Below are 27,000 nucleotides of genomic sequence, written 5' to 3' on the forward strand. Positions count from 1 at the left end.
AGTGAAAAGAATGACAACTTGAATGTGAATTTCTTTTTTCCCCATGCAAATCCATGTATTTTAGTGGCTAGAGTAGGAGTTGGCTACTGTTGGAGGCAGGCTCGCAAGCGTTTTATCTGAGCCCATCCTGTCATTCTTATGTTTATAGTCAGCCTTTTCTAAGCAACGTAACTTAAAATTACTAAGGGAGAAATATGCAAATAATTATTTAACACTGTTTCCTGCTTGCTGATTGCAGATGATAAGAAAATCAGTGGTATTACACTTTTTTAAGATGAGGCAGGTTATCATGCCCTGAACGCTCCTAGGCTTAGCGCCAGGGCAGTGACGGGGCTGTCACATGAGCAGCTAGTAGTTCCAGTGCTCTATTTATCTCTAACTCACCATTTTTCCTTATGGAGATGATCCCCATGAGTAACAGGAGCAAATGTATCATTAGAGCTACTTAAGCAGCCAAACAGGATTCCTGCCTTTTGAAATCCTTCTCCTGTGATTATGCCTTGGACCAAAAGACAAGATGGAGCCTGCACAGAACACTTGCAGGGTGATTCATTCTGGAGGGCATGGTTAGGAGATTACCTTTTAACGCCTAGCTTGCACTCAGTTGTAGGGCTTTTTGTTTGCTTGAGCATTTTTTTATTTGATTGTGATCTGATTTCTGAAAAGCAGATCTGAAAACCTGTGCCAACATTTAAACTACAAAAGTAGTTCCATCCCCTTCACTTCCTTCTGTTAGATTTTAAAGCCTAATATGAATTTCTAGCAGCGTTTCAAGAAGGTAAAAATAGTTATTTAGCTGTTCTTTCTTTTATACCAGTTCAAAGCTTTAATTAGGGCCCGGGCTCATTTTAAACTCAGTACTGTACAAACACAGAAATAAATGGTCCATTCTTCATTTAGGAGAAAGAGATAAAGAACTAAAGTTCCCATAATTTACATTTTCCAGGTAGGAGCTTAAGGAGAAATACAGCCACATAAATGAGAATTAGTGTGTGTGTATATATCGTAACTTTGGCTATTTTGTGATAGGGTATGTTACAAGTTAGAAAGCAGTTCATGAGAGGAATTTTCCTTCTTTGGCGTCTCCTAATAACATAATTTTCCTTTTTGTGCCTACCCTCTCATAAATAACTGATTGAACTTGTGATCAAAGGGTCGAATTTGTTCCTGGTATTTCACCATTGCAGATGTATGCTTTGCAAAGCATGATTAAGCTCTGGACAGTCCATCTTCTGGCAGGTGAACTGGCAGGCATCAGGAGTTGTGTGACCTGTTTAAAACCTAAAATATCTCCAATATATAATATTATCTATTGTCGTTGGTTAGGCCAAATCCGCTACTGGGGACCTGGGGGAGCCCAGATGGGACCGACAGATGCTCCCCTTTACCTCCCTTCAAAGAGAGAGGCAGAGGAGGAAAAAGAGACTTAGGAGTTTAGAAGGAACTGAACTACTTTAATGAAATATTAATAATAAAATAAAAGGAAATAATGAAATATATACAAAACCGTATCAAGCTCCCGAGATGACAATCACGTCACCGGCTGGCACTGGGGCAGTCCCAGGCTGGACTCAGTGATGGACAGGAACTGGATTCCGGATCTGGATTCAGGATCGGGATCACAGGCAGACGAACAGAGTCCTCCTCAGACGTCGGCCATTGAAGGAAGAGCCCTGACCCTTTGATCCCTCAGCTTTTATACTGAGCATGAGGCAGATGGGATGGAATACCCTGTTGGTCAGTTTTGGGTCACCTGTCCTGTCCGCTCCTCCCTGCAGGTGGGACCCCTCTACGCTTTTCCTCTTCCGACCCTCCAACGTGGCAAATAACAAAGTTGGTTGGCCGTGGGGGTTATAGCAATAAGTATAAGCAAGAGCCTCTCTGCATACCATGCCTGGGCATCAGCTATAAACAATTGGTCTTATCGCTCTGAGAGAGTGAATTTTGTCTGCACAATATGCAGTTAATTTCAGTAGTTAGAAGAGGCCCAGCTAAGAAGCGAAGTTACTGAACAAAATTGGTTCTGTTGTACCTCAAACCAGAACATCTATGTACATGCAAATATTTAGACACTTGAGATACTGCCATCCAGGCTTTGGCATAAAGAGGCTGGACTTCAACTGTAAATTTTAACCTTGGGTTTTTGTAAAGGAAAATCAGCAAACAAAACTGGAAGATCTAAATTAAACTAGAAGTTTTGTTAAAATGAATCTACTCTTTTCTGAGAATCAGTAAATTACACAGGTACATTATATATCTCTGACAACTGCAGCATCTTTGTGGTATGAAAGACCTATCAGCTGGTAGCAACATCAGGAAAGTTGGAGCATTTCCTTTCTTTCAAATGCTTCCTCAAAACCCACTTCTTTTGAGGTTCTTTTATGCACTTGCAGTGTTAAATGAGGCAACTCCATGATATTGCAGTGTGCTTCTCTCCCTCTCTCTTGCCGCTATGTATTGTTCTACAATTTTAGGCTTTGCTCTTGTAGTGGGCTCTGTAGGACGCTGATACGTCTGCACCATCCACTCTCCTAGAATGGTGTAAATAAATAACAATCTCTCTACATCTTCTGCTTCTTTGTCCTTCTAGTAGTAATTCTTCTGATCTTGCTTTTGTAAAAGTGTGTATGTGTTTCAGTAATATTATTATTTTATCTCTGACAAATATCTTACCAGAGTGAGTTTGTGACCTTAGGTTTCAATTGTGGCAGGGAAGTTTAGGTGTTTTGTTCCGTTCCCCACGTTCCTAAGGATACCTTTGACAAACTGTCATTTTCGTAGAGTAGTGATTCTTACTCACCTTGGTGAGTCACATCAGTGATCCATAGGATTCCCTGTTGCTGTTCACGTGTGGAAGTGGCTTTTATGCCAGTTTTTATATCAGTTTAATCCTCCAGCTTTTGTTTAACTTGAAGCAAGCAGGTATTTTCCTCGCTTCTTTGGGTCTCAGAATTCTAAATTAAAAATTCACTTCAAGGATACCATTGCCACTGTTGGCAGGTTAACCAGTATATGTCATTAGCACATAAGAACCTGCACGACTGTACTGGACAGACTAACCAGTGGCATGAACCACCTTGTCCAAGCTGAAAGCATCAAAGCTAAATAATGAATTGTGTGGATCATGGGAAGGGCATTTTCAAGCTTTATCTGTTCTAGCAGACTGACAGTGACTTTCAACCCCAGAGCATGGGTAAGCCCATGAAAGCCTGCCAAAGCACAATGTACTTCACCAGAGTGCAGTGGCTTGTTAATGGAGGGAACCGAGTAATCAGATTTTGAAAAGGAGGGGATGTGCTTTGAAAAGGGTGGAAATCTGTGGAGGTGGTTAACATTGTGAAAGTCCACTTTGTATAATATGTTTAATTTTGCTTTCCGTACCATCTATATAAGCCTGAAACACAGTAATGCTTGTTGCACTCTATTGCATACAACTGTTCAGCAGGGAGGAATAACTTTTCAAAGAAAGTATTCCGTTTTGTCTCTTAAAGATGCAGGTAGCTTTCTGTGTTCCTTTTCGTCTTAACTCTTTCCTGGTAAGACGACACACATTCTTCGGTTTTATCCTCATTTCTCAGGTCAAACCAAGCTGTAGTCAGCATAAAAATCAGAGCAGGTAGAGTACGGAGAAAAGTCCTAATGTCTGTGTAGAGGACAAGTATAGAAGGTATCTGTGTGTACGGTGTACTCATAAAAATATATCTAGTATATCACTTTTCATTCACCAGATCGTGATGCTGCTCTGAATCCAGCACAATACAAAACATTTCAAGGGCCATGATAACCTGACTTGACACTGCTAAGGTTGACTTAATGAAGAATAATTACTGCCTTTCTTATGTAGCTTGAGATGTAACAGCTTGTGCCAGTGGAAGTTCCTTTGGGTCAAACTTGCACCTCTCTGGTAGTGCTGTTTGTGCCTGTTGGGGCGGTTACTATGACCAGCCGGGAACGCTAGTAGACAAGCCTCATTCCAGCAAAGCCTTTGAAACCCCTTGTTTCCTCCAGTGGAGAGAAGTTACATAGTTGGTACAGTTTATATGGTGTCCAAGGACTGACCCATACTGGAGAAATCTTCTGATATGATTAAATAATTGCATAATTTATTAAATAAATACCCCTTTTACTTTAAACCTGGGAAAATGCAAGCTGATTTGCTTTATCAGCTCTACTCAATCGACTACTGTCATGAACCTCCCACTGTCAGTACTGATGTGTTGTATTGCTTCTTCAACACCTCACCCACCACCTACAATATTGTCATTATAATTAAAGGAATCAAAACTAGGGCTCATTTTGCAAATCCTTGTCATTCAGGTTTTGGTTTTGCAAACCGAACCCCTATTGATTCCAACTTATTCCAGGATTTGTAGGCAATAGCAATATACAGTGTCACTGCATTCATTGTTAGGATTAGTAAATAATGAGTAGGAATCAGTCACTTTCAGAACGTCTTATTCTTCACCATCACAAAATCAATAAAAATAGGTCAAAAATGTGCTGTTCCTTTCTGGCTCATCTACTAGATGCTTAAACAGAATAACCTGTAGTGAGTCAGGCTTTTCTTGTTTGTAAAAACAGAAAACATATGATGCAACCCCAAAAAGCAATTTAACTCCACCCCAGTAGTGTCAGATTTATCCCTGGAAGAGTCGGGGACTATTTTCTCATGCCTTAAAATGCCTGCCTTGCAAAGCACACACTGCTTGTTTCTCATGCTTTCACAAACCTCCTTCTAATTCAAGCTGTGACCATAGTGTGGTTGACTTCAAGCTTCCATTTCAGACTGCATCTTCTCTTTGTGTGCTGATAGCCCTCAAGCGACAAAATAACATCTGCAGGGAACACTAGGGCAGGTGAACATGCTGGAACCCTCAGTGGTCAATGGGTGCTGTAACCAGATTGAAGACTAACTGGGCTCAAAAGGCAAAAAATATAGAACTAGCCATAGAAATACACCCTGAGACCTACTGGGCTTACAAGACATAGATTCTCACACGCATCTTCATTGAGCAGCTCAACTCTGAAACACTGTATGGTTTTGTATTTCATAGAGCTTGGCTACTAAGCAGTGGCTGTGTACAGAGCCAGCACATATCCTTGTGTATCTCAGGATCTACAAATGCCAAACGTAGCCCTTGTTAAAGAGCTTCATGCAGAATCAGGTCACATCTACTGGAGGTTCTGCAGGGCCACTCTTGAAGCTCTGTCAGAGTTGGCTCTGTCAGAGTTGGCTCAGGTCTAGCAGAACCCAGGCAGACTCTGTGCAAAATCATGGCACCATTGTTCTTTACTGTCTGTGTAATCCAGGTTTTTCCAGAAGTCATATGATCCTTGCTTCTTTTCTCCCTTGCTATGGGAGAGTTACCTGCCTGCATGATATTTCTGACATTCTGTTTCAAAGTGAATGTCATTCTTACTTTGAATATTTAACAAGAAATTATAACAAAAATACTACCTCCCTGTAACTAGCTGAGTTACTGTTGTTGCTGAAACCGTACCGCTGCCATTTTTATTTTTAATGAGCTTTCCTCCATGATGAAGGTAAGATCATCTTCCTGACTCGTCATTCTTTTCAAGACACTCTAGCTAAGCTTCTGCTTTCCTTCATTCATCTGCCTTTTGTCCATCACAGTGAACACAGATTTCTTGTTCCCATCAATTGCAATTCACTTTGCCTATACTGTTATGACATCGATTTGTGCAGCACAAGTGAGGTGAGATATTCACTTCCCCATTTTTTTTTTCTTCTGTTCACTGCTTACAGCCTTATTCATAGGGCAAATGTTCTGTCAGAATCCACAGGCCACTCTCTTTTCTTCCCCACAGATCATCCTGTAAGAGTTCCTTCTGCCTTGGTACCTGCAATGCACAGCCAGGCAACCAAAGACTAGAGAGCTGGCAAGTTGAGATAATTCATTACTGTTCAAAGTTATTTTTTATCTCAATCTCTTAACATCACTCTTTCATTTGTTACCTTTTGTATTTTGTCATCCTCCATTGTGAGTTGAGTGGGAAAAACATCGCTTTTGTTGGATAGTTGGAGCACCTTATTTATTTGGAGACTCCAGGCACTAATATTAAATGAGTAACATCCAATAAAGGCGGCTCTCTAGTGTTACCTTATCATTTGTGTTTGGCTGTTGAGAGGGAGGAAAGAGCAGAATTATCATCAGTTATGGAGAGTGCTGTAGCTTTCACCTTCCAAAGCAGAAGCACTTTTGTTTGTCTATCCATATAAAATCATAATTGAGGAATTTGTACACATACATAGGCACCCAAGGAAAAAAAAAAAGATTTCTGTTGTCATCGGGTTTTGCTTTCACATCCAGAGAGAACTCATGAACGCCTGTTTGTCCCACATTTCCTATAAAAAGGAGGTATTTTTGTCCTTGTGGCCCGGGAGAAAAAGGCAAAAAATTACTCTTCAAAATAAACTATGTTAAAAGCTGTTGTTATGGAAAAAGGAAAGTTTTTCTCAAAGCAACTGCTTTGCTACCTTAACAGCAACTGTATTTGTTAGCATTAGGTATAGCTGGTTTACATCCTTACTTTTCTTGCATTATCCCACATGCACAAGATACAAATGGAAAACCTTCATTAGGACTTAACGTCGTATAGCTTAATGACACACTTCTAGCTTGCTCTTCTGTATGTTTTATATCCTTAGATTTGATAACTTTTACAGTTTAATGAGATTTAAGACCCCCTGTGCTTGTTTCCACAGGCACCCTAGACAAACACGTAGAACTAGAGAAACTTGTGGCCAAGTTCCTTGGTGTGGAAGATGCTATGGTGTTTGGCATGGGCTTTGCAACTAACTCGATGAATATTCCAGCCCTTGTTGGGAAGGTGAGTACTTCCTTAAGTAATACATAGAACAATCATTTATTAATTGTTTTAACAACTGTTGCAGTATTCTGGGAACACATTAAGTGGAAAGGCTTGATTGAGGAACAAAGCTTGCTATCAGGAATGCATGACTCATAAGGCTGATGACCTTGTGACCTTAAATATGCTCCTTCATCATTTTTTCTAGCTCTGGGTGTTGCTATCACACATACCTAACATCTGCTTAAGGATGAGTGATATGGTTGTTTAGCTTCTCTTTAACAAAGTTACTTCTCCCTAAAAAGTAAGCAAACATTGCATCCCATGACTCAGGCGTTGTGGGATGAAGTACTTGGGCTACTTGCAGAGATATTGCCCCGCTGCCTGTGGTGAAAGATGATGATCAGGATATTTTTTACAACACTTTCAGAAAAGAGAAAGCACAGTGTTTAGCATTCCTGATGAAGAGATCTCCAGCCAGCCCTGCAAAGAAAGCTGGCAGCAAATGCAAGTCTAAAGTTGTGACCATATGACAAAAGTTGGGTTCTTATTTGGTGTTGAAGGGACTTCATCTCCAAATTGGGGTGCCTAACACAAAGGCATGAAAATCCACCATCCTGTCAATCACAGCTCCTGGCATAACAAGCAGATACACTGTGCTGTTAGCCAAGAAACCGGGTAGCTCCTCTTGACTTCGTGCAAGCGTGAAACAGATTTCCCTCTTGGTGGAGATGGAATTAACTCACTGTGTAGTGTATGATCAAGATTTCTTCTGAAGCACTGGCGTAGAGGTGAAGTCACTTCTTCACTGACTATTGAAGATGAATCCAGCTTTTACAAGAGATTTCTAAAATACATGTATACAAGGGCTGGGCAGGGAGAATTGCTTCGGCTGCCCAGAACATGAACTTCAATCTGCAGTGGTGCTGGAGAAGTTGTCCAGCAATTTCAAAGGGAACAGACACAGACAATTACTAAAGGTAAATGGATGAAATTGCAGACATACATAACAGCATACCATATTTGTCCTTTGCTTAGCTATCGAATAATTTTCCCTCATTTAGCTGGCCTCATGTGGAGACTCAGGCCTCTGTCAGAGGTGGGGTATTTAGATATAAGTGGCACAAATGAAGATATTACTATATGTGTTATATAGAATATAACGATAACAATTTAGTATATATTAATATTATATAGTATTATTTTATATATATTACATATGTAATTGCCCTATGTTGGGGGGATTTATTCCTAAATTTTCCTCTATAATTAAGCCTAGCAGCTACATTTTCTTGTCAAGAGGCATATACTTCTACTGTTAGTTCTGCATACCAGGCTTTAGGCAGATTTGTGTATCTCTCAACCTAGGCATAATCTGTGTTTCCAAAATAAGTATGTGCTCAATGTTGTACTGCCCTTTGGGTGATGAAACCACAGCACAAGATGTGTAATAGAAAGCAGAGCTAAATTAGGGTTCCAGCTTGAATTTCAGATGTGAATCCCAGTTCCTGTTAATATAATATACAAAGTTATTTCTCCTGCATTTCTATTTTAGTTTCAGAAAAGAAAATGAGTTTTCAGCTGAGTTAATGAAAAATATACTACAGGTGAGCTGTATATGCATTTACCAGAGAAAGACTCTGCCTGGTGCTTGGGCTCCACTCACATCTTAATGGAAGTGGGATTTATGAGGCATCAGTCTGTCCTGATCTCATTTCTGCAGCCCAAAGTGCTGATGTTAGTCCAGCCTCAGTATTACTGCTCCTTACATGAATGTCATGCAGTCTTTATATATGGGGTGGTGACGGCATTTTCCTTGCACCACAAAATAGACTGTAGACAGGTGATAGAGGAAGCAACGTCACTTGATTTCACTATAAAGCGGTCAATCTCTACTAGGATTATTCACTACTTTCCAGTTACAGGAAATATTTGGCCCTTTTGCACCACCTGGGAATGCCTGAGAATCTGATCCCGCAGTTTATGCCTGCCTTTGCAGTAGGTCCTGATACCTTCAGAAAAGTGGCAGAAAATCCAGTTCATGTTTAATACTTACAGCTTAATTGGTTCAATGGTATATCATAGACACACGTGTATGCTGACACACACATGCACACAGGTCAACAGCCTGCCATTTCATGCAGATGCTTATTGTACTCCTTCTCCACAGGGCTGCCTCATTTTAAGTGATGAGTTGAACCACACTTCTCTCGTTCTTGGTGCGAGACTTTCAGGTGCTACTATTAGAATCTTCAAGCATAATAGTGAGTATTGAAGTTGGAAATATTTAGAGACAGAGTTGTTCACACCTCAAAGGCAAGAATGCTTCCTTTCAATGCTTTCTTTGCTGTCAGTTCCCACATAATAGTTTTGTCCAGGCAGAAGGATTAACTGTTCAGTATTATGAGTGATTTCTGATGGGGAAAAAATTATAGCATAATATTCTAAACGCGGTTGTGTATGATTTGGGTCATCAGGTTGGACCCTGATTTCAAAATCCAGAGTCTTAATATCGTTGCTGTCTTTTTGACATGCTGAATGACTGTGTGCTGTCATAAAGGTCTTATTGTTATTGTCACTATAACCAAAATAGTACAAACATACTTACAAGAACATGCTCCATATTTCCTGCCTCTGTTTCTAGCAGGTTCAGTGCCACCGGTGTTATATTAATGTGGCATTACTTTGAAACAGTTACCCTGAAGTCCTAGGGGGCTATACCAAAGATGCAGATGGTTATATCAAAAGCATCATTCCGAATATTCTTTGAAGTGTAATTTTAGTATAGAAATCACACATTAGCTTTGCAATCATATAATTATCTTCTGAAATACTTATGCTTTTAAACTTTTATTTTGTTTATGCTGCTGTGGTTATGGTCAGACACATTATGACTGGCTTTGATGGCAAGAGATTGTTCTTTTCCTTCATGCTCCGTTGCAACTCCCCTTTCCATCACCATTGCTGCCACCAGGCAGTGATTGCAACAGAGGTTAAGAAGCTAGAGAAGTGGTGAGAAATGAGAAAAGAAGTCTGATCACCTTTGTTAATAGCTAATACAGTCCCTTCTCTTTATTAAGTGTTGTGTTCAGCCCTGAGGTGAGCAAAAATTAATTATGCATATGCTGTAAAAGGCCTAAGGGTCCATTGGAAGGAAGAGCACACTATAATTACAATATAAAGTGTTGTTATAATTAATATCTATTCATAATTTGGGCAAGAAGCAATTTCTGAAGATCATTCAAGAATTAAAGATCATCTGAAGCCGAATGTTTTTATAGAAGTAATTATTTATAGATTACCCTGTAGCATACCCCAACTTGGTTGACTTCTGCAAATCTGGATATGCTAGGCATGGCCAGTCTTTTCTCAGCTTTTTCTTAGTTTGTTCCATGCCTTATCCTATTCAAATTTAGGTTTGCATCACATTTTGCAGGATGACCTCTCACTACCTAAATCCAAATGTTCTCAGCCTCTCCACCCACCTATGCTGCATGCAGCCCAGCTGGCTTGTGTCACTTCCCGCAGAATTTCAAAGAACATTCCAGTTTGAGGAGTGTATTACTGTCAACTGCTAGGGAAGCAATGAAGACATCACTTGGACCTGTCATTCTCGCTTTAAGGAATTTGGTCTCTAACCATCCCCCAACATATCAGTCTGCTCCCCAGAACCCAATACCTAACCTAACCAGCCTCTGCTCACACTTATGACAAATTAAAGCGGATATTCTTTTGAATAATGCGTGGACCTAAAAATATTAGCGACCTGTCCAAAAATCACTAATCCAGCACTGGAAAATGTAGACAGGCCCTGTAAGGGTCACAGCAAACATCAGCGGAAGCCCATTCAGGTTGCTTTGGAAAAACTCATTGTTTTCTAGATTAGAGATCTGATTTGCCAAAGTCAGTCAGTCTTGTAGGCCATTTCTAAGGCATCACCTTAAATTATTTTCAAAATGAAAGTGTGGAAACTTATACAAACACTGTTTGGAATTTGAGTGTCAGCTTTTGTCATCACAGTTTTGTAGACCTAGAGTCTTAACCTTAGTTGCATTTGAGAGCACTTCATGTGAAGAAGCTTCACATATTCATGCTCTCTTGGCCCACTGTGAGTCTCTCAGTATGTTAGTTGCATGGTTAGAAAGTTCTTTCTGTTGAATGTTTCCTTAATCGTACCCATGAGTTACATATCACCAACAGCTTTTTAAATCACATGTGCAGAAATGTGTGTATGTGACTTTTGCTCTGGAGAAAATAGGATGTGTACTGGGGGAGGATAGCAGTGGAAAGCGTAATCCAGCAGGACTGCCTTTGTAGGATGCAGTTTCACCCAAAATAGTAGACAGCCTTGTTCTCTATGGGTCTGTCAGGAACTAGTGTAATACAGGTCAGTACAGCAAATTAATTAATTAAGGACACACATTACCAAAACCGCCAGCTTGTGTTGGAAGGGTTCTTTTCAGTTAGGCAGGTGCTTGCTTGTTTTGTTGGATCAGAGCTGTGTTGCTTACGCTCCCAGATTATCCTTCTTGCTTATGTGTTGATATATAACATATATACCAAATGCCCAAATTGTCAGAGTGTGTTAGCGCTGTCATTGTCATGCTTACGAACAGGGGAATTAAGCCATTATCCATGTCATACTGCTTGATGCAAAAGAAAAGTTCCTTATGCTGTATTTGCCTTGTGGAAAATACAGTGGAGTAGAAAAATTTGCTCCTCAAATTATCACTTGAAGATCTTCAATAAGCATTAATTTCAGCATGAAGTAGTAAGGTGTTTTGTCTTGCTTGTTAAAATCCTCCTCTGTAGTCAACAAAGGCAATACCCCCTGCCTCTTTTTTCCAAGGACGGGGGATTGATGTATGTCATTTCATACAGGCAAATCGATGATCCTTTAAAAAGCTTGGCCCTGGGCATCAACTGGAGGATGTTACTGTGTCAAAGGCTTGGCTAGGGCCCTTTGATGAGCAGTTGGGACAATTCTCCAGCAACGTGCAGAAACAATTGTTAATCTGAATCCTATCCCAAAAAGGGTTAGGGCTTAATGTGCATTTCGTTCTTACTTGTATATCTGGGGCCAAGTTGTGTGCTGGCATGAGTTGGCTCATCTCCTTTGGAGCTGTGCCCAGTTACACACACATACTGTTTGACCCAGTAGCGCCCTACACTAAAGACAATAAAGGAGCTGCCAAGCGGTGCCACCACTAGTGCCTGAGACACACTTTCTGTACAGGTCAATCAAAAATAAAATCAGGCAGCAGATTTTGAAGTTACCTTTTTTCTATTAGAATGCAGCTTGAGAAAGCAGACTTTTTTCTGTTCTCCTTGTTGCTTACATCAGCCTCTTTTGAAATGCTGGGTAATACCCTTGATAAGGCTGCCTAGAACATATTTACTTTGGCTCGGACTTCCTTGGTTGCACACGTGTAGAAGAGACACGGGGAGACGGGTGAGGTGTGAATGTTTGTTGCAGTTATAAATGGTTATCAAAATGAGGAGGAATAATTATGTAACAATTTAGTGAAGCAATGGTATGTTTTCTGAACCAGCTACTTCCCGAATATTATACAAAAAACATACATAGCTTGTGCTAGTAACCTCCCTTTCTAACAAGCTTGGCATTGTAAGTCTCTCTCCCCTCCCTTTTTCCCCCTGTTATAGAAAAACTATTTTAAAAAGAAAAATTATAGGAAACTTTCTTCTATAAGAAAAATATTTCACAGAAAAGAGAGTAAAACTTGCCATTTTAAATTTGCTACTGAAGCGCATTCATCTCTCAAAGGCTGTGCTGTAGCTAATTCTGTAAAACTGTGTTATTTTATTTCAGATTATATAATCTATAATACTGAATCTATCTGTCGTTGCACAAAAGTAAATAATTACGCTTATTTCATTAGTAAGCCAAGAAGTAAACTCTACCTATTACCTTAATTATGTATATTATAATTCTTATTCTTACAAAAGTTAATGAAATTCTATTTCAATAAGTGGGTAGCTGTCCTAGGTATTTCACTTTTCACACAAAAATCTGAATAGTTTTTCTGCAACAGATGAAATTTAGACCTCTGTGCTTCTCCTAAGTAAAATAAAAGGCATCTGGATGTTTCTCCTTTTTGACAAAAATATTGCACAGGTGTATGAGAAGGTTTTCAAGCCTTAAGGTGAATAATAGAACAAAAATGTGCTGTGGACCTATAAGTCCATTTTTATTTGGACATAGGAATGTGCCCTGCATCCTACCTGCCAGTGAACAGTCCCTTCCTTGTAAACAGACAGGAATTTACAGGCCTGGGCTGAGAGAAATGCACAGGCACACACCTACAGATGATCTCTGTGAGAGAAATTTAGGAGAATACTCCATTTCAGCCTGAGCAGGGCATTCCCTTCCTGTGGGATCTCATTAGCACTATTACTGGTCTTCACCCTGCCAAGGTCACACCAGTATGCCACAAGGTATTTGGCCTTTAAGGGATGACTTCTGTTCCAGAGACTTGTGAATGCTAGCAGCAAAGCTCAGCTTCTTGGAGCCCCTGCTCTGAGGAATTGGTGTAGAGGGATTTTAAAAATATATTTTTTTTTTTTTTTAATTTTAGAACCTGAGCAGTCCTAAATTTATGTAATAGTGTAGTAGAATTATTTAGTGTAGCTAAAATAATTCTGACCTGCCCGTAAAGCGTCTGCTTTTTGTCTCCCTGCTGTGGTGTGGGCACCATTCAAGTTACTATTTCCCAAGCGGTGATTTGTTTAGGAAGCTAGAAAAGAACTGCGTTTCTACCTGTGAATCGCACCCAGCGGCACGGACCAAAAACTAGCATACAGTGGGAGGAATGTGGGATGCTAAAACGTCTCTCCACCTCTGCGGCTGTAGTGGCCTGGCCTTGGCCAGTTTTGTGCCAGAAGGTATCTGATGTTACCCGTACCAGGCCTGGGTTCCAGGGAGCCTCTCCCACCCTCCCCAGGTGACTGGCATGGGGGTCCTTCAGCTATATGGGGGCTACACTCTTGGGTGTTTTTATTTCCTGGCCCAGGGAGAGACTGACTTATCACCTGCTCTTTTTATTTTTTTTTCCTAAGACAATCTTTTATTAATATCATATATTTTAAAGCACTTTTTCAGAACTTCTGACCTTTATCTTGGTTAAATATTAGCCAAAATCCCTTGACCCTTCCAATAAAACTTGGAAAGCAAAACCAAATAGCTAACCATTAATCAGGTTGTGATTTTATCAAGGGTTTTCTGTCACACCAGTTTTGGGTCTTATATTGGTATCAGGTGCAGCAGTTTTGGGTCTTACACTGGTATCCAGGGAGAGTCTATCTTTGTTTATTCAGTGGATAGATGAGTGTGTTGCTGACTAACTACATACAAGTGAATTCTGTTCATATCAGCCTGTATAAGAAGGTGTTGTACAAGGCTTAGGAGTTGTTTATTCTTTCTAGTTCTACTACATTTTTCCCATATAGCATCAAGCAACTCAATTGCCATCATATTTTTAGGTTTGCAATTGCATGAGCAGTCTGTTGGAATGTCGTGACTGCGCACAGAAAAATTTCCAGTTCTCTTCATTGCAAGGGTGCTTCAACATGCAATCAGAAGAAGTGATCCTACGAGAAGGGCAGGCAATTGCAAGGCAGAACCAAGCACCTTGGTTAGATGAAAGTCTGGCCTCTAATCTGGTGCTTGATCCCACATCTGAAATAGGAATCACAGTAGTACATTCCTAGCTCCTCCTTATGCACCTATTCAGAGTGTTGTGAAAGTAGTAAGGGGATTTCTGGGTTCTTACAAATCAGGTGAGTGGTGACAGAAGTGTGTCATGCAGGTGTGAGCTGTACGGGTTTCCATACAAAATATAGTTTTCTACTTAGACAACAGTTGTGAATTTATGTTAATCCAACTCTGGCATTTCTCAGTCTACTCAGTCAAATTAATGCTTTGGAGTTCAGATTTGGGTGCCATGAGGACACCTTAAAGAGAAAACACAGCTACCCGGAGGAGTTGTAGTTAACACTGAAGGAATTTTTAGGCAGCAGCAGGTCCTCGCCTTTCAGTGCAAATATATTCTCTAGCAAAAAAAAAAGAAGGAAAGAAGAGAAAAAAGAAGTGGAAAACTTTAAGTGCATGCCTTTAAGCAAGCAAGCAAATAAAATAAGGGGAAACAAAAGAGATAAACGAACAGGTAAAAATCTCTTTGGTTACAAAAAACAAAGAGTTTGTAGTGGCTTACTACAAGATGGTTCCTTTATTTATTTTTTTCCAAAGGTGTAAGTGGCCCTTGAATTTAAGAAGGGAGGACAGTGTTATAGCTGTTACAGAGCAGGATGAAAGGCACATTAGCCACTAAAGTTTTGTCGTCCTTGAAGCCTGTGGCCACTATCAGAGACGAGATTATTGCACTAGATAGGTGGACAGCAGCCTAATCCAGTTTGGCGTGTATTTCCCTGTGACACATACAGACGCTGCCACAGAGAGGAGACTGGTATATCCTGCTCCTAGCATGCTGTATCTGCATTTGTCCTCTCTGATTTGAGAAAGCCGTGTCTGACTTGCCAAGTGTGAATAGGAAGCTTTCCTGAGCGAGTGTTCTTTGCTTTCACAGAGATTTATATTTATTGAGGGGGCAGGGAGGGGAGTCTCAGAGTGTTACCGTCACTGCTCCCACCACCCCATTCCAAACAAAGACAGTCAAAGCTGTAATTTCAGGGAAATAACTCCAAAGATGCTTTTGCTGTTCAGAGCTGTGCCAGTAGTCAGGGCCTTTTCAAAGACTAGTTTTCACTAGAATGAAAACCACCTTCTACGGACCTATTTAGATCAACAAAACTTGCAATGGTTTCCCTTTGTTGCTTTAGGGATCTTCAAGGAGGGACAGCATTAGAGCTAGCCACTCAAGTCACCCACAAAAGGACAGTGGCCAGGAAAGTTACCAGCGCGGGGAGAGCAAGAGAGGAGGAGGCGAATGCTGCAGCAGACGTTCTGCAGCAGGGGAGAGATGGTTGCATGGGAGGCTGAGAAGGGACAGGTAGCCACAGAGTTTGCCTGAGCTTGCATGAGAGAGCAAAATGGGAGAAACTGAAAATGAGAGTGGCAAACACAAGGCTAAGGAAAGAATAATGTGATAAGGGTAGTAGTAGCCTGTTTATTTTAATTAAAAAGGATTCAGCTGACATCACGCAGGAGATTTCCAGCCTATGAAGAGGAACGGTGATGACATCCCCAGCATTGCAATGTAAGGATGAGGGGTGGAGACACTCTGTCTCCTTGCAAGGAGGTACTGAGTGTGCCTGGGAGAGGGCAGGGGCCCCTCCAGGAGCCCGGAGTCCCACCTGCACTGGAGGCAGCATGACACACAGCTGCCCGCCCAGGTCCAGGCTTGCTTCTACCCACTGGCAGTTTGTGTTGTTAGTATTTCTGTTGAAGCAACTCTGAAGGATCCCGAACAAGGATTATGCAAGTCTAGATTAAATTCTGAAAAACCTAAGAGATCCACTGTCCCCACTTAGGAAACTTCATCCTCCATATCTAGACAATATGCCGAGACAAGGATAGATTTGGTTGTGCTTTGACTAATTAATCTAGTGAAATTCTTAACACCACCTCCTGGGCTGGTGGACAGTTGTTAGCCATTACCACTGAAAAGTCTGGGCTGGTGATGGTCGAACAAGGAAGGACAGTTATTTTCCCCATAACTGGTTATTCAAGATGGACTTGTGCAACTCATCATCTCAATGTCCCAGTGTTTCACAGTCTAACTATATTTAATGGGCAAATAATTTGATACCCGAAAGTCACCTGGGGTTGCACTGTTGTTTTTCCTGGCGTTCAGTATATCACACTTCTGGAATGTCCAAGCACAAGCACATAGAGAGCACTGCATCTTCATTTTGGATAACAGAAGCAGCCTTTAGGGGGAAAGATTAAAGGTAACAGTTTCTCTTCCTCCCAGTTTCCCCTTTTCAAATGAGGCACTATGTGCACAGCATAAAAAGGTCAGTAAAATTCATTTGCACCTCAACGAATTATATGTTGACTGTTACAGACCTAAGAAAGGGTCACACATACGTGTTTTTCAGAATGAGACATCAAAATGAAAGTGAGATAGCCCTGAATCTGCAAACGGACCTGTCCTTAGCCAGGACTCCAGCAGGACTATGTCATGTGTAAAGTCAAGCAAGCTCATCCCTCAGAGAGGTTCTTCCCTATCTTCCCTATCATTTTCCGCTCTAGTTGGGACAGAGGAGCTAATCACATCCATATATTCTTAAAACAGCTCTATTAAACAGAGCTGTATACATTTCACTTCTCTCTATCCTCTCCTCTTTCAGTGTTAAAACAACTGAGTCTTCCAGCCATGCTTTTAGCTCAGAGGGCTGGGCAAACTGACTTTCCTGAAGTCTAGAACCAATCTGGACTGATGTGTAGACAGAATATTGAATTGAAAGACCCTGCGTGATTCAGAGGGGGGGTTCAAAGGTCCCAAAAGGGTTTAGATGACGATGACATCAGTCGAGAAATAATGCAATGGGGACACCCAAATTTTAATTTGAGCGACTACGTGAGCTTTCTGTGATCCTGGGGAGTCCTTTAATGCTCAGAACTCAAAAGGATTTTTGAATATTATCTACTTAAAACAAAAGAGAATGTGAGCGGCTCTCTTCTATGACATAGGCATGTGCTGCAAATGGTCAGCGGGATTATAACTTCCCCTCTTAAAGCACCGAGGAACTTTTATTTCCTCGATTGCCATCTAGTGGAAACTGTGCTGTCTGCATTGCGTTACTCATAATAGCATTTCCATCTTGGAGTTCACTGAGTTGTGCAGGTAATTGCACCATTAAAATAAGGGGCAACTTATCGTGCGTGTTTTGCGCTTTGTAAATTATAGCAAGGTCTTGCTAGGTCAAGAGATTACATGGTAAGCTGCAGAGTGGCACAGGTGTTTCTGAGAAATTTATCTTTCACTGACATCAGTAAATGGTACTAGCAAGAGGTGAGGTATCAGGATGGTATCAGGAAGGATTGGTTATTCATGATGGACAGTTACTGTGCCAATGGCCTGGTTCCAGTCAGGCAGAAACCAAACTATAGGTCGATATTAATATACCTAAGGTGCATTTTCTTCACTTGGGACAATTGTATTTTACAAATTAGCCTTGTACTATTTTAGAAGGTTGTAATAACTGCATTAAGATGTGTTGCTGAAACAGCGGGGTTATATCATGAAAAAATGCCATTGATTTTCTCTACCCACGATTTGAGCTGATCCGTAGTGTTCCTTGGGGTATTGCAAATTTCTGTAAGATGTGCTTCAAAAACATTTTGAAATATCAATCCAGATTCCTGAAAAGTACCAGAATAATTCATTTTGGAGAGTGTTCATTCGTGTGGAGACACCAGAATGCTGTTTTGATTTCAGCTCTGCATTGAGAGTCATACTTGGTTTGACCCTTATTCCTGGGATGTTTTTTCTTGCTGCTTCCATGTTTTTCAAAACTTCAGTGGCTTTCCTTCAAGAATTATATTAGATTACTCACACTCAGCCCTTGAGAAAGCGTCTAAGTTTCTAGCATTGTTCCAGGCCTCCTTATATCAAAATCCCACCAGTGCAGAGCATTTTAGCACCAAATGGTGTATCTGTGCTCTGTGCTTGTATCCACTTGTCTCTCCCTCTCTCATCAGCAATCTTTCACTCAGTTTCCTTCTTGAGGACAAGGTTTCTCTTGCTGCCATCCTGACGTGCTACACACAGCCTGATCCAAACCTTTGCTGAAGCAATGCATGTTATTCATGAGCCCCTGGTGATGCTGGAAACCAAAAACTCTCTATTTGGAAGCCTTGAGATTTTATGAGTATCAGCAACCCATACAGAGAACTGCTGCAATTAGCCTCAGTGCTTAGGCAAAGTGGTTCCCTTTTGCCCTTACATAAAAATGTAGGCCAAGAATTTCTGTAAGTTTCCCAGATAAGGTGCATAACTGGAAGCTTGTAATTCTTCTTGTCACTAGATTACATTCAGGCAAACTAAATCAGTCATTTGGCCTTGCCTACTAATAAAGGAAGTTTATCTTCAGGACACATTTTTTTAATGTTCTCTTTTTCTGTATAGGAAAAAATAGTGCCCAGTAGAAAATCAGAAGTTCTTTAGAAAAATCTTTGTTAATGTTTTTTCTTCCTCCTTTTTCTTATTTTTAAATAAAGATATGCAGAGCCTTGAGATGCTGCTGAGGGATGCAATAATATATGGGCAGCCTCGAAGCCGCAGAGCATGGAGAAAAATTATCATCCTCGTGGAGGGCATTTACAGGTATGTCTGTGTTTTAGAAATGTGAGTACTCTTTATCATTTCTGGGGACAGAATGATATATTGAGTGAAGCTAACATTGACTGTAGGTATCTAAGAGAAACCTTAATGAGAGTGGAGGTTACAACAGCATTCTGTGATCTTAAAAATATGTTGATTTCCATTACATCGGTCTGAGCCCTGGTGTAACTTGCTCCAGTTAGATCCTGTGCATTGTTCTGAATGTTGATTTAGCAAATCACAGTGAGATGTACTGTGAGACCAAGACAGATCGTAAGCTGGTGTATGTTGTCCCAGATGTGATAAAATTCATGGAGCTATAGTAGGTGAGGAGTTTTGCTAAGTGAGTCAGCTGAGTTTCCTAGAGTTGTTTGTTATGCACAGGCAGATCAAAAGACAACTACGCAGAACTAATTAAGTTCTGCATGCCCAGTTCTTACCCACCTGTTGGACTCTAAAAATTCAGGCTAAACATAGGCCAAGTGATATCAGCACCTTTCTAGTAATCAGTGCTGGATCTAATGGACTCACACTTTAACAGGAAAAACAATTGAAAGACTGGCTTTCAAAGAATTATATAGTGGTATTTCATGTAGCCCCAGTCCCTGGAGGAATTTGAATGAGAAGTGCCTTTGAGAATCTATCAGATAACATCAGCATCAATATTACCATGTAATTATAGAGCATCCTAGTCAGATAGCTCTGGTTCACTAGTGTGGTGCGTCTTACACCCAACCAGAAAGACAAACCATCACTAGAGTTGAACAGCAAAGCAGAGGCAGCAGCCAGGCTCACCATCCTGGGCTTCATCCTGGCAACCACTCAAATCAGGAGAAGGCTGCTGGGGAGGCAGCCATGCGGCTGGTGGCCGGCAAGGAGCTGGAGCAGGAAGAGGTAGAGATCGTGAAGAGGAGGGAAGGGCTGAAGAAGCAGGGATCTGGACAGTAAGAAGGTTGGCAGAGATCTAGGCAAGGCTACAAGGGATGATGAGGTGGGGGGAGTAGGAGAAGGATTGTTTTGGGAGTAGCAACACTTGCGCTAGAGAGAAAGGAACCAGAACCACTCATTCACAGGACGTGACATGGTTTATGAAAGCAACATCAAACTTTATGTGTAGGGATCGTATCATTTGTTGCTGAAATACAGCCAGTCTGCATGGACAGTCGTTTATGCCATTTTATTGAGAAATGCACAATTGAACTGATTAGCTTTTTGCACGAGGAATCTTTTACGATCTCGTGTCATCACAACTTCATAGTTGTCAGTGCTTTCTTTTTACCTAACACTTTCCATATGCAAAGAGAACAAATCAGTCCTTATCTAAACACCTGTCACTCAGAGCTGAAACAGGTCAGCAGCAGATCAGCTGATCCAAAGCAGGCTGAACATCTCCTTTCAACCAGAATAAACAGAGCAAAACTGCAAATAAACATAGCTTGGCACTACTAAAAGAAAGCTCAGATTTAAGGACTTTGATCATGCAGAACTTAAGTGGACCACCAACATTTTACTGACAAATATTCCCATCAGTCACATGGCCTGCAGAAAATGGTCCAGCTGCTGAGCTTTGTTCACTTTTAAATCCTTTACCCTGGATATTGACCACTAGGGAGCAAGAAGGTAGACTGATGACACAGAAGCATAGATCAGTCTGAGCAGTGGGACAAACCCACTGTCAGATATTTGCAACTATAACAACTATATTTCCAGATGTATCTTTGATACAGAGTTCTTTTTCCTCTAGTCTTGCAGTTCATTTTCAAAGGAGATTTCATTCTCAAAAGCTGGAAAAACCCTCTGTTGGAATGCAAAATAAAAACATGTTAAACTTCAGAGAACCTCACTAAAAAGGAACAAGAAAGGGTTAGCCCTATAAGGGCTAAATAATGTTAAGACTCTCATGCCCTGAGCGTCTGTGCTTGTGAAAGGCATAAAGTAAAAGAAAAACAAAGCTCAGCTCTCCAATAGTCTCTTATTGGAAACTAGCCCTAGCAGTAGCTAGGTTGGTTGCTTAGTTGTTTTCATAGTCTAAGCAGATCAGAAACTGAAGATTGTGGTTTGGTTGCAAAGCAAGTCTGCTGTGACTTGAGGGATAATACCACCACACCCCACCGTGTTGTATCCCTGCCATCACTGCCAGCCCAAGATGCACGCAGCTGATCTGTCCTTACAGCACTGCTGGGAACAGACTCACAGGCCGTGTAGTTTCTTCCAGTGAGTAGCTAATAAGATTTCATATGAAAAAGAAAAGCGAGAGGAAGACATATCAGAAATACTCTTACTTTTTTTGCGTGCGTGTTCTTTCCTTTTTTGGCCCATGATTTTTGAAAGAGACTAAAATTTTCCAACCCTGTATTGGCTAATGTTAGTTTTCTTGAAGATTTGCCAGATGCCAAATTAACGTTCATCTAGAGGGTTTAAGAGGAGGTAGAGTGTTGTTAATGTATTCTTCTTACAATAGTTAATACTGATTTTTTCCCCCCTCTTAAAGGACTTAAGTTATACTTCAGGGACAACTAATAAGAATTTAAATAACTCGGTCGGAGCCATTCTCCAAGTTAAAATATCTTGACTTGCAAGTTTGGCTTGGCAAATTTTTACAGAAATGCTTTTTCCAGAGATGCAAAAGAAACACTAAGCTTTGCTTCTTTAAAAAAATATTGTTATATGGGACACCATAGTCTTAGTATGATAAAATTGATGGTATGGAAAAAAATTTGCCTTTTTTTTCCATTAGGAGTATGTTAAAGTGTTTACACTGTGCATAAGCCTGGACTTACCGGCTGGCAAAATTTGAAAAGGGTCATTGTTAGCCAACACGAGCATTTCTGGAAATCAGACGTGTGTTTGAAACCATAAGCTTCAGATTTTGCTTGGTTACAACTGGAGGCAGAATTGGCCCCTTGACTTGGGAAGCACTCAAGCTACATGTTAAATAAATAGCAATACATACGTGTTCGTTTGCTTTTTAATGTCTCTGTTATCTTAAAAAGAAAAAAAAATTATCAGAAGTAAATGTAACTACTAGTGAAAGCTGGTTCTTAACTTGGACTAGCCTAGGAGCAAATATATTCGGTTTGCATTCCAAACTGAGAGAGACCATCTAGCCATCAATCTTCAGTACAAAAAGCATGAACAAGTTTTGGCAGTGTCCAGGGCACAAGTTAAACTGACTTGCTAAATCATATTTCTATTATTTAAATTCCAGCTAATGTTTTTCTTGGCTTCTACCATTTCCAGTTCAGGATTAATCAGTTACTGTGTTCTTACATGGTTTGTGGTAGGCTTCTGCTCTCTTGCACACATATTTAACTAGGAGTCAGATAGGCCGAGGCCCAGAGCAGGAGTTATGGAGCACCAGAAACTGATCAAAACAGATTGTTTTTCATTTGTTTTTTTTTCCCCTGCTTTTAATTTAATTTGGGTATTTTCCCTTCCAGCTCAGAAAATAGCTCTCTGATCAGTTAGATATTGTCCAGTGCCTTTTCATGTGCATTAAAAGTTCCTTGGGATTCAGTGCCAATACCGTAGGAAATTTGTCAGGTTATTTTTTATTTCCTGGGATTAAGTGACTGGACTTCCAGAAAAGAATGGGGTAACGTTTAATGTCTTTGGCCAGGGACCAGCATTAAAGGTTAGCTTTTCTATCATTTCAGTGTATGGGGTTGTATTTGAGGACAGGGTTGGAAGGTTTCCTTAAAACGATTGCTCTAAACTATAAAACAGATATTGTTGTGTGAATGTGCAAAGTTTATGTAAGAAAACAATACCTAAAGTAAACATTAAAATGGAATGCGTATGTCTTGGGAATAACAGGTCAGGAAAGGAGAGATTTTCCCAATTACAAACTAGCCTGAAAGGGGAACAGATAAAGTTTTCAAATGTTGAAAGGATAGTGGTACTATAGGGCATGGTTAGAAATGTTGAGTGATGCAATTCTGAAGAAGATAATAGGTTGAATAGCAGTACATTGATTTTCCTGACAAAAAAAAAAAAAAAAAAGAAACTGTAGTACCATAGTAGGATGTAGGAAAACTTTTCCTGACAAGGTTCAAAATAGACTGGAAAAAGCTTTCAGTATCTTGGTAAGAGTGAGCCTGTGTGCTGAGCGAAGTGACCACCACCAAGTGCACACCTCCTTTTTCAAAGCACCTGGCTCCGCAATTCATCAGCTGCATCGGGAAGAACCTCAGTGGTTTAGTAGGGATTGAATCAAGCTTTCCAAATTCAGTGATCTCAAAATTTTGGACTATCTCCTCACATCTGGAAGTAGATTCAAACTGAGAGTGTACTGAAGCGAGCTTTTGTGCCCACCCGCCGAACAAGGGAGATGAGGGTCAGCTGCAATCCAGAAGCTTTGCATCCCTGCCACCAAGCTAATAATTTTTGCTACCAGACAAGATGTAATACCAGGTAAAGAGAACGTCTGGCCTGGGCAGAGACAGCTTATGTTCGTCTGCATCCAACTCTTTTGATGTGCCCGGTGGGCTTGGGCAGATCTGGAAATGGATCGATAGCTTTGTAAAAGTGGCACAGCCAGACTGAGACAGAATGATTACAGTTCACTTCAGACTCTCTGGTTTAAACGCAGTCAACGTCAATATTTACTGAAGGATTCAGTAAACTTTCCATTTGGGCTACCCAAGGGGTTATGTGAAGCGAGCTTTACCTTGGACCAATTCTAAACAGAGCGGTCTTCAGATCACAAGCCATCTCCCAGGGTCAAAAGAGAGACCAGGTACAGAATAGGCAGCAAAACAGCTCTCATCTCTGCCATCAAGGAGGGCTGAGGCCTGTTTGAATGGCAGCACAGAAAACGTACACAAAACCGGCAGCGCTTTATCTACTCCATGGACATTTCAAAGCCATGTTAGGATCTTTGTCAGCTATTGTAACATTTATGTCAGCTAGCAACTTTCAAGAGCAGTAAATCGACACTGAAACTGAATACAAGCGCTTTGTTTTGCTAAAAAGCTTAGAGTTCGAAGATAAATCTCATATTAGTAAGAAAAGTTTTCATTAAATTCTCTTAATGGTTAAATCTTGCAACAACCATGTACTAGCTTTATTCTGGAATTAGCAACAACTTTGCTTCCATTCCACAAATACGCAGCAAATCAAACTCTGTATTTTTAATTTACCATTTTTACTCTTGTCTTTTTCAAGATAAATGCTGTCTCTCCCATCTGAATCTCCATGAGCCACTAAGCCTAATGATGTCCGTGTAAATGTGGAAAAACTGTTACTGTCCTTCTCTGGCCTGCCCAAGCATTGCTGGAAGGTGCAGGGTGGGATGTCTGTTTGCTTCCCTCTGCAGAGGTGCTCCTTGGCACCACGCTCGCTCTCTGACCATATAGCCAACCTGCAGGCCGACCAGACCCAGCCAAAAGCTGCCATCCCCACCATGTACGATGCTCCATGCCCAAGCACTCCCAAGTGGCTCGGTATAGTTTTTAGCTGACTAATTCTTTGACTCTGGGCTATGTGAGGACTGTGGGCTCTGCCTTTGTATTCATTAGGAAAATAGCTGTGGTGGTTCAAGTTGCTTCTCCCCCAGCTGCCAAGTGCCATTTGGGAAAAGTGAGAAAGCCCAGCTTTCAGGAGCTGGCAGTACAAGCCCCCCCTTCTTTGTTGCAAGAGTCCATGGTGCCGATATACAGCCCCACAGCTGCCTCTTCTATTGCTGGGCAAGACAGGAGGGCAAGATTTGCCAGCAGTCAACCTGAGAGCCAAAAATATGCCTCCAGGCGTACACAGCCAGGCTCTCCGAACCTCCCAGTGGAAACAGCCCAGGCAACCGTTGCTCTTGGTGCTCCCTCATGCTGTTCTTTCAAGCTAATGGAGACTTGCCTATGGGCAGATCTCCTTCAAAACTAGGGACCAAGCTGTTTCCAAGCTTATTAAGGAGACCAAAGGATGAAAGAGGCCTAAGATTGTCAGAAATTTCCCAAGTGCTAAAAGGACATCCTGCCCCTTTTGTGGTACCAAGATCCAGCTGCATAGTGCAGCTAGAGTGGCAATAAAACAACCTGTGAAAGTCGCAGGTCCAGGATCTAAAAATTGCCAAAAAGTTGTGTTGATTGCACTGCTCTTTTGTACATGGTATTTGGGAACAAACTCGATGTTTCTCCTTACCTAAAACTCTTGTAGCATTTGCAATCGGATACACCTTAGCCGCAGGCCTTAGCCACGGAGCACTGGTTTTCCTGGCGCACAGTGCACTCACTTTGGTTTTCATAGGAAGTATTTAGCGTTTAAGGACCCGCTCGCTATAGCTAGTGTAAGAGAACATGTTTAACTCATTATGAAATGAATACTGAGTGTAGCAGAGTACATCCAAGCATAGCTGTAGTCATCTCACAATGGTTTTCAGGACATAATAATCTTCACAGAAATACTATTGATAACTTCATCTTTATGGGATTAGAGTGCATTTCTTATTTGTTTCCATGGGCTTTTATTTGCTGTACAGCTCCTCTGTGCCTTCTAACTTACAGATGTGATTACCAACAATACAAAAGAATTATCATCTCTCATTTCTACAAATCTCAATACACCATTAGTGCAAGTTCCAAATATTTCCTTTTCCTGCATGGCTGTAAGAAAATAAGAAAAAGAATGGAGTCTTTTTTTGCTTTTGAGTACTAGGTAGCAGACTACGTTTCCTAAAAAGTACATATGGGGAGAAACAATTGGCAAGACAGGATCTGAGCTCCCTTTTCTAAATCCTGATTCTGTCCGCTCTGAAGACTGGGGCTGCTTTAAGTAATGACACCGTCTGTGCATTCCAGGTGGCCCACCTCCTGTGTATGTTAGACCCAGGGTAATTTGCTCTAGAGCTGTTACCCCCAAATATTGGCTCAGTAGCTGACAATGAAGTAAGCAAGGATCAGACTGAATTACAGTGGCTCCCTATAATTCATTACGATATTTGTTTTATTGTAACGTGCCGCTCTGGGTGGGTATCTCCCCCTCGCTTTATACCTTTCCGTCTCTTTTTTGGCATGTTGAAAATTTGCAAATGTTCAAAGACTTTTTAACTGGTTTTGATTGTTTGAATTCTAAAACTATTTGACTGGTTTATACTCACCTGCAGATGGGAAAGGGTTGCAATTCTTTGAACCGTAAATACAAATTGAGGTTCCGGAAGATCTTTCATGGAGTAAGGCAATTAATGCCTATATTTTCTGGGACTTTCTTAAAGAGAAGGAGAGTACAGGATTTATTGTTCATCCATGAGAGTACATTTCACCCGTGGTTCTCTCCATCTGCAGCATGGAAGGGTCCATTGTGCGCCTGCCAGAGATAGTCTCCTTGAAGAAGAAATACAAAGCCTACCTCTACTTGGACGAAGCTCACAGCATCGGTGCAGTGGGCGCAACGGGCCGAGGAGTTGTGGAATACTTCGGTATGAGTCCTGATGATGTTGACGTATTAATGGGAACGTTCACAAAGAGCTTTGGCGCAGCTGGAGGATACATAGCTGGCAAAAAGGTAAAAGGAAAACACAGACATTTTAACATCAAGGGGGAGAAGTACCTTCTTATTATGTATGATATATTTCGTTATCTTTTTGTATAGACTGCTTTGCAGGAGCACTATTCTAAAGTTAGTACCATTTTTGTCTGAATCCCAAATGCACATCAAACAGTCAGACTTTCTTATTTTCGTCTCATGTTCATATTATGTAATTTGCTTGGGTTGGGTATTTCTGTGCCACCCTGATGATTGTTGTTTGTCTTGGAAATGTTTAGACATGTTGTGGTTGGCTAAATATACTTCACTACATTAATTTGCATGCAGATTGCTTGTTACTTTGTTTCACATTTGTAAACAGTGTGTGGAGCAATATTGAGAGATTAAA

At 40.9% G+C, this 27,000-nt stretch overlaps 1 protein-coding gene across 1 annotated transcript in view; it reads left to right on the plus strand.

The window, feature by feature from the left end:
- Positions 1-27,000, plus strand: part of SPTLC3 (serine palmitoyltransferase long chain base subunit 3) — a gene marked incomplete at its 5' end in the record, with an annotated part of 85,100 nt that overhangs the window by 39,542 nt on the left and 18,558 nt on the right. The window contains 4 exons of the mRNA XM_082480915.1: positions 6,728-6,852; positions 9,002-9,095; positions 19,034-19,139; positions 26,411-26,630. Coding sequence (XP_082337041.1) covers positions 6,728-6,852; positions 9,002-9,095; positions 19,034-19,139; positions 26,411-26,630 — 545 coding nt within the window. The remainder of the gene's footprint in view (positions 1-6,727; positions 6,853-9,001; positions 9,096-19,033; positions 19,140-26,410; positions 26,631-27,000) is intronic.

This window comes from Vanellus vanellus (assembly GCF_965231255.1).
Source record: "Vanellus vanellus genome assembly, chromosome: 3".
Classification (NCBI taxonomy): domain Eukaryota; kingdom Metazoa; phylum Chordata; class Aves; order Charadriiformes; family Charadriidae; genus Vanellus; species Vanellus vanellus.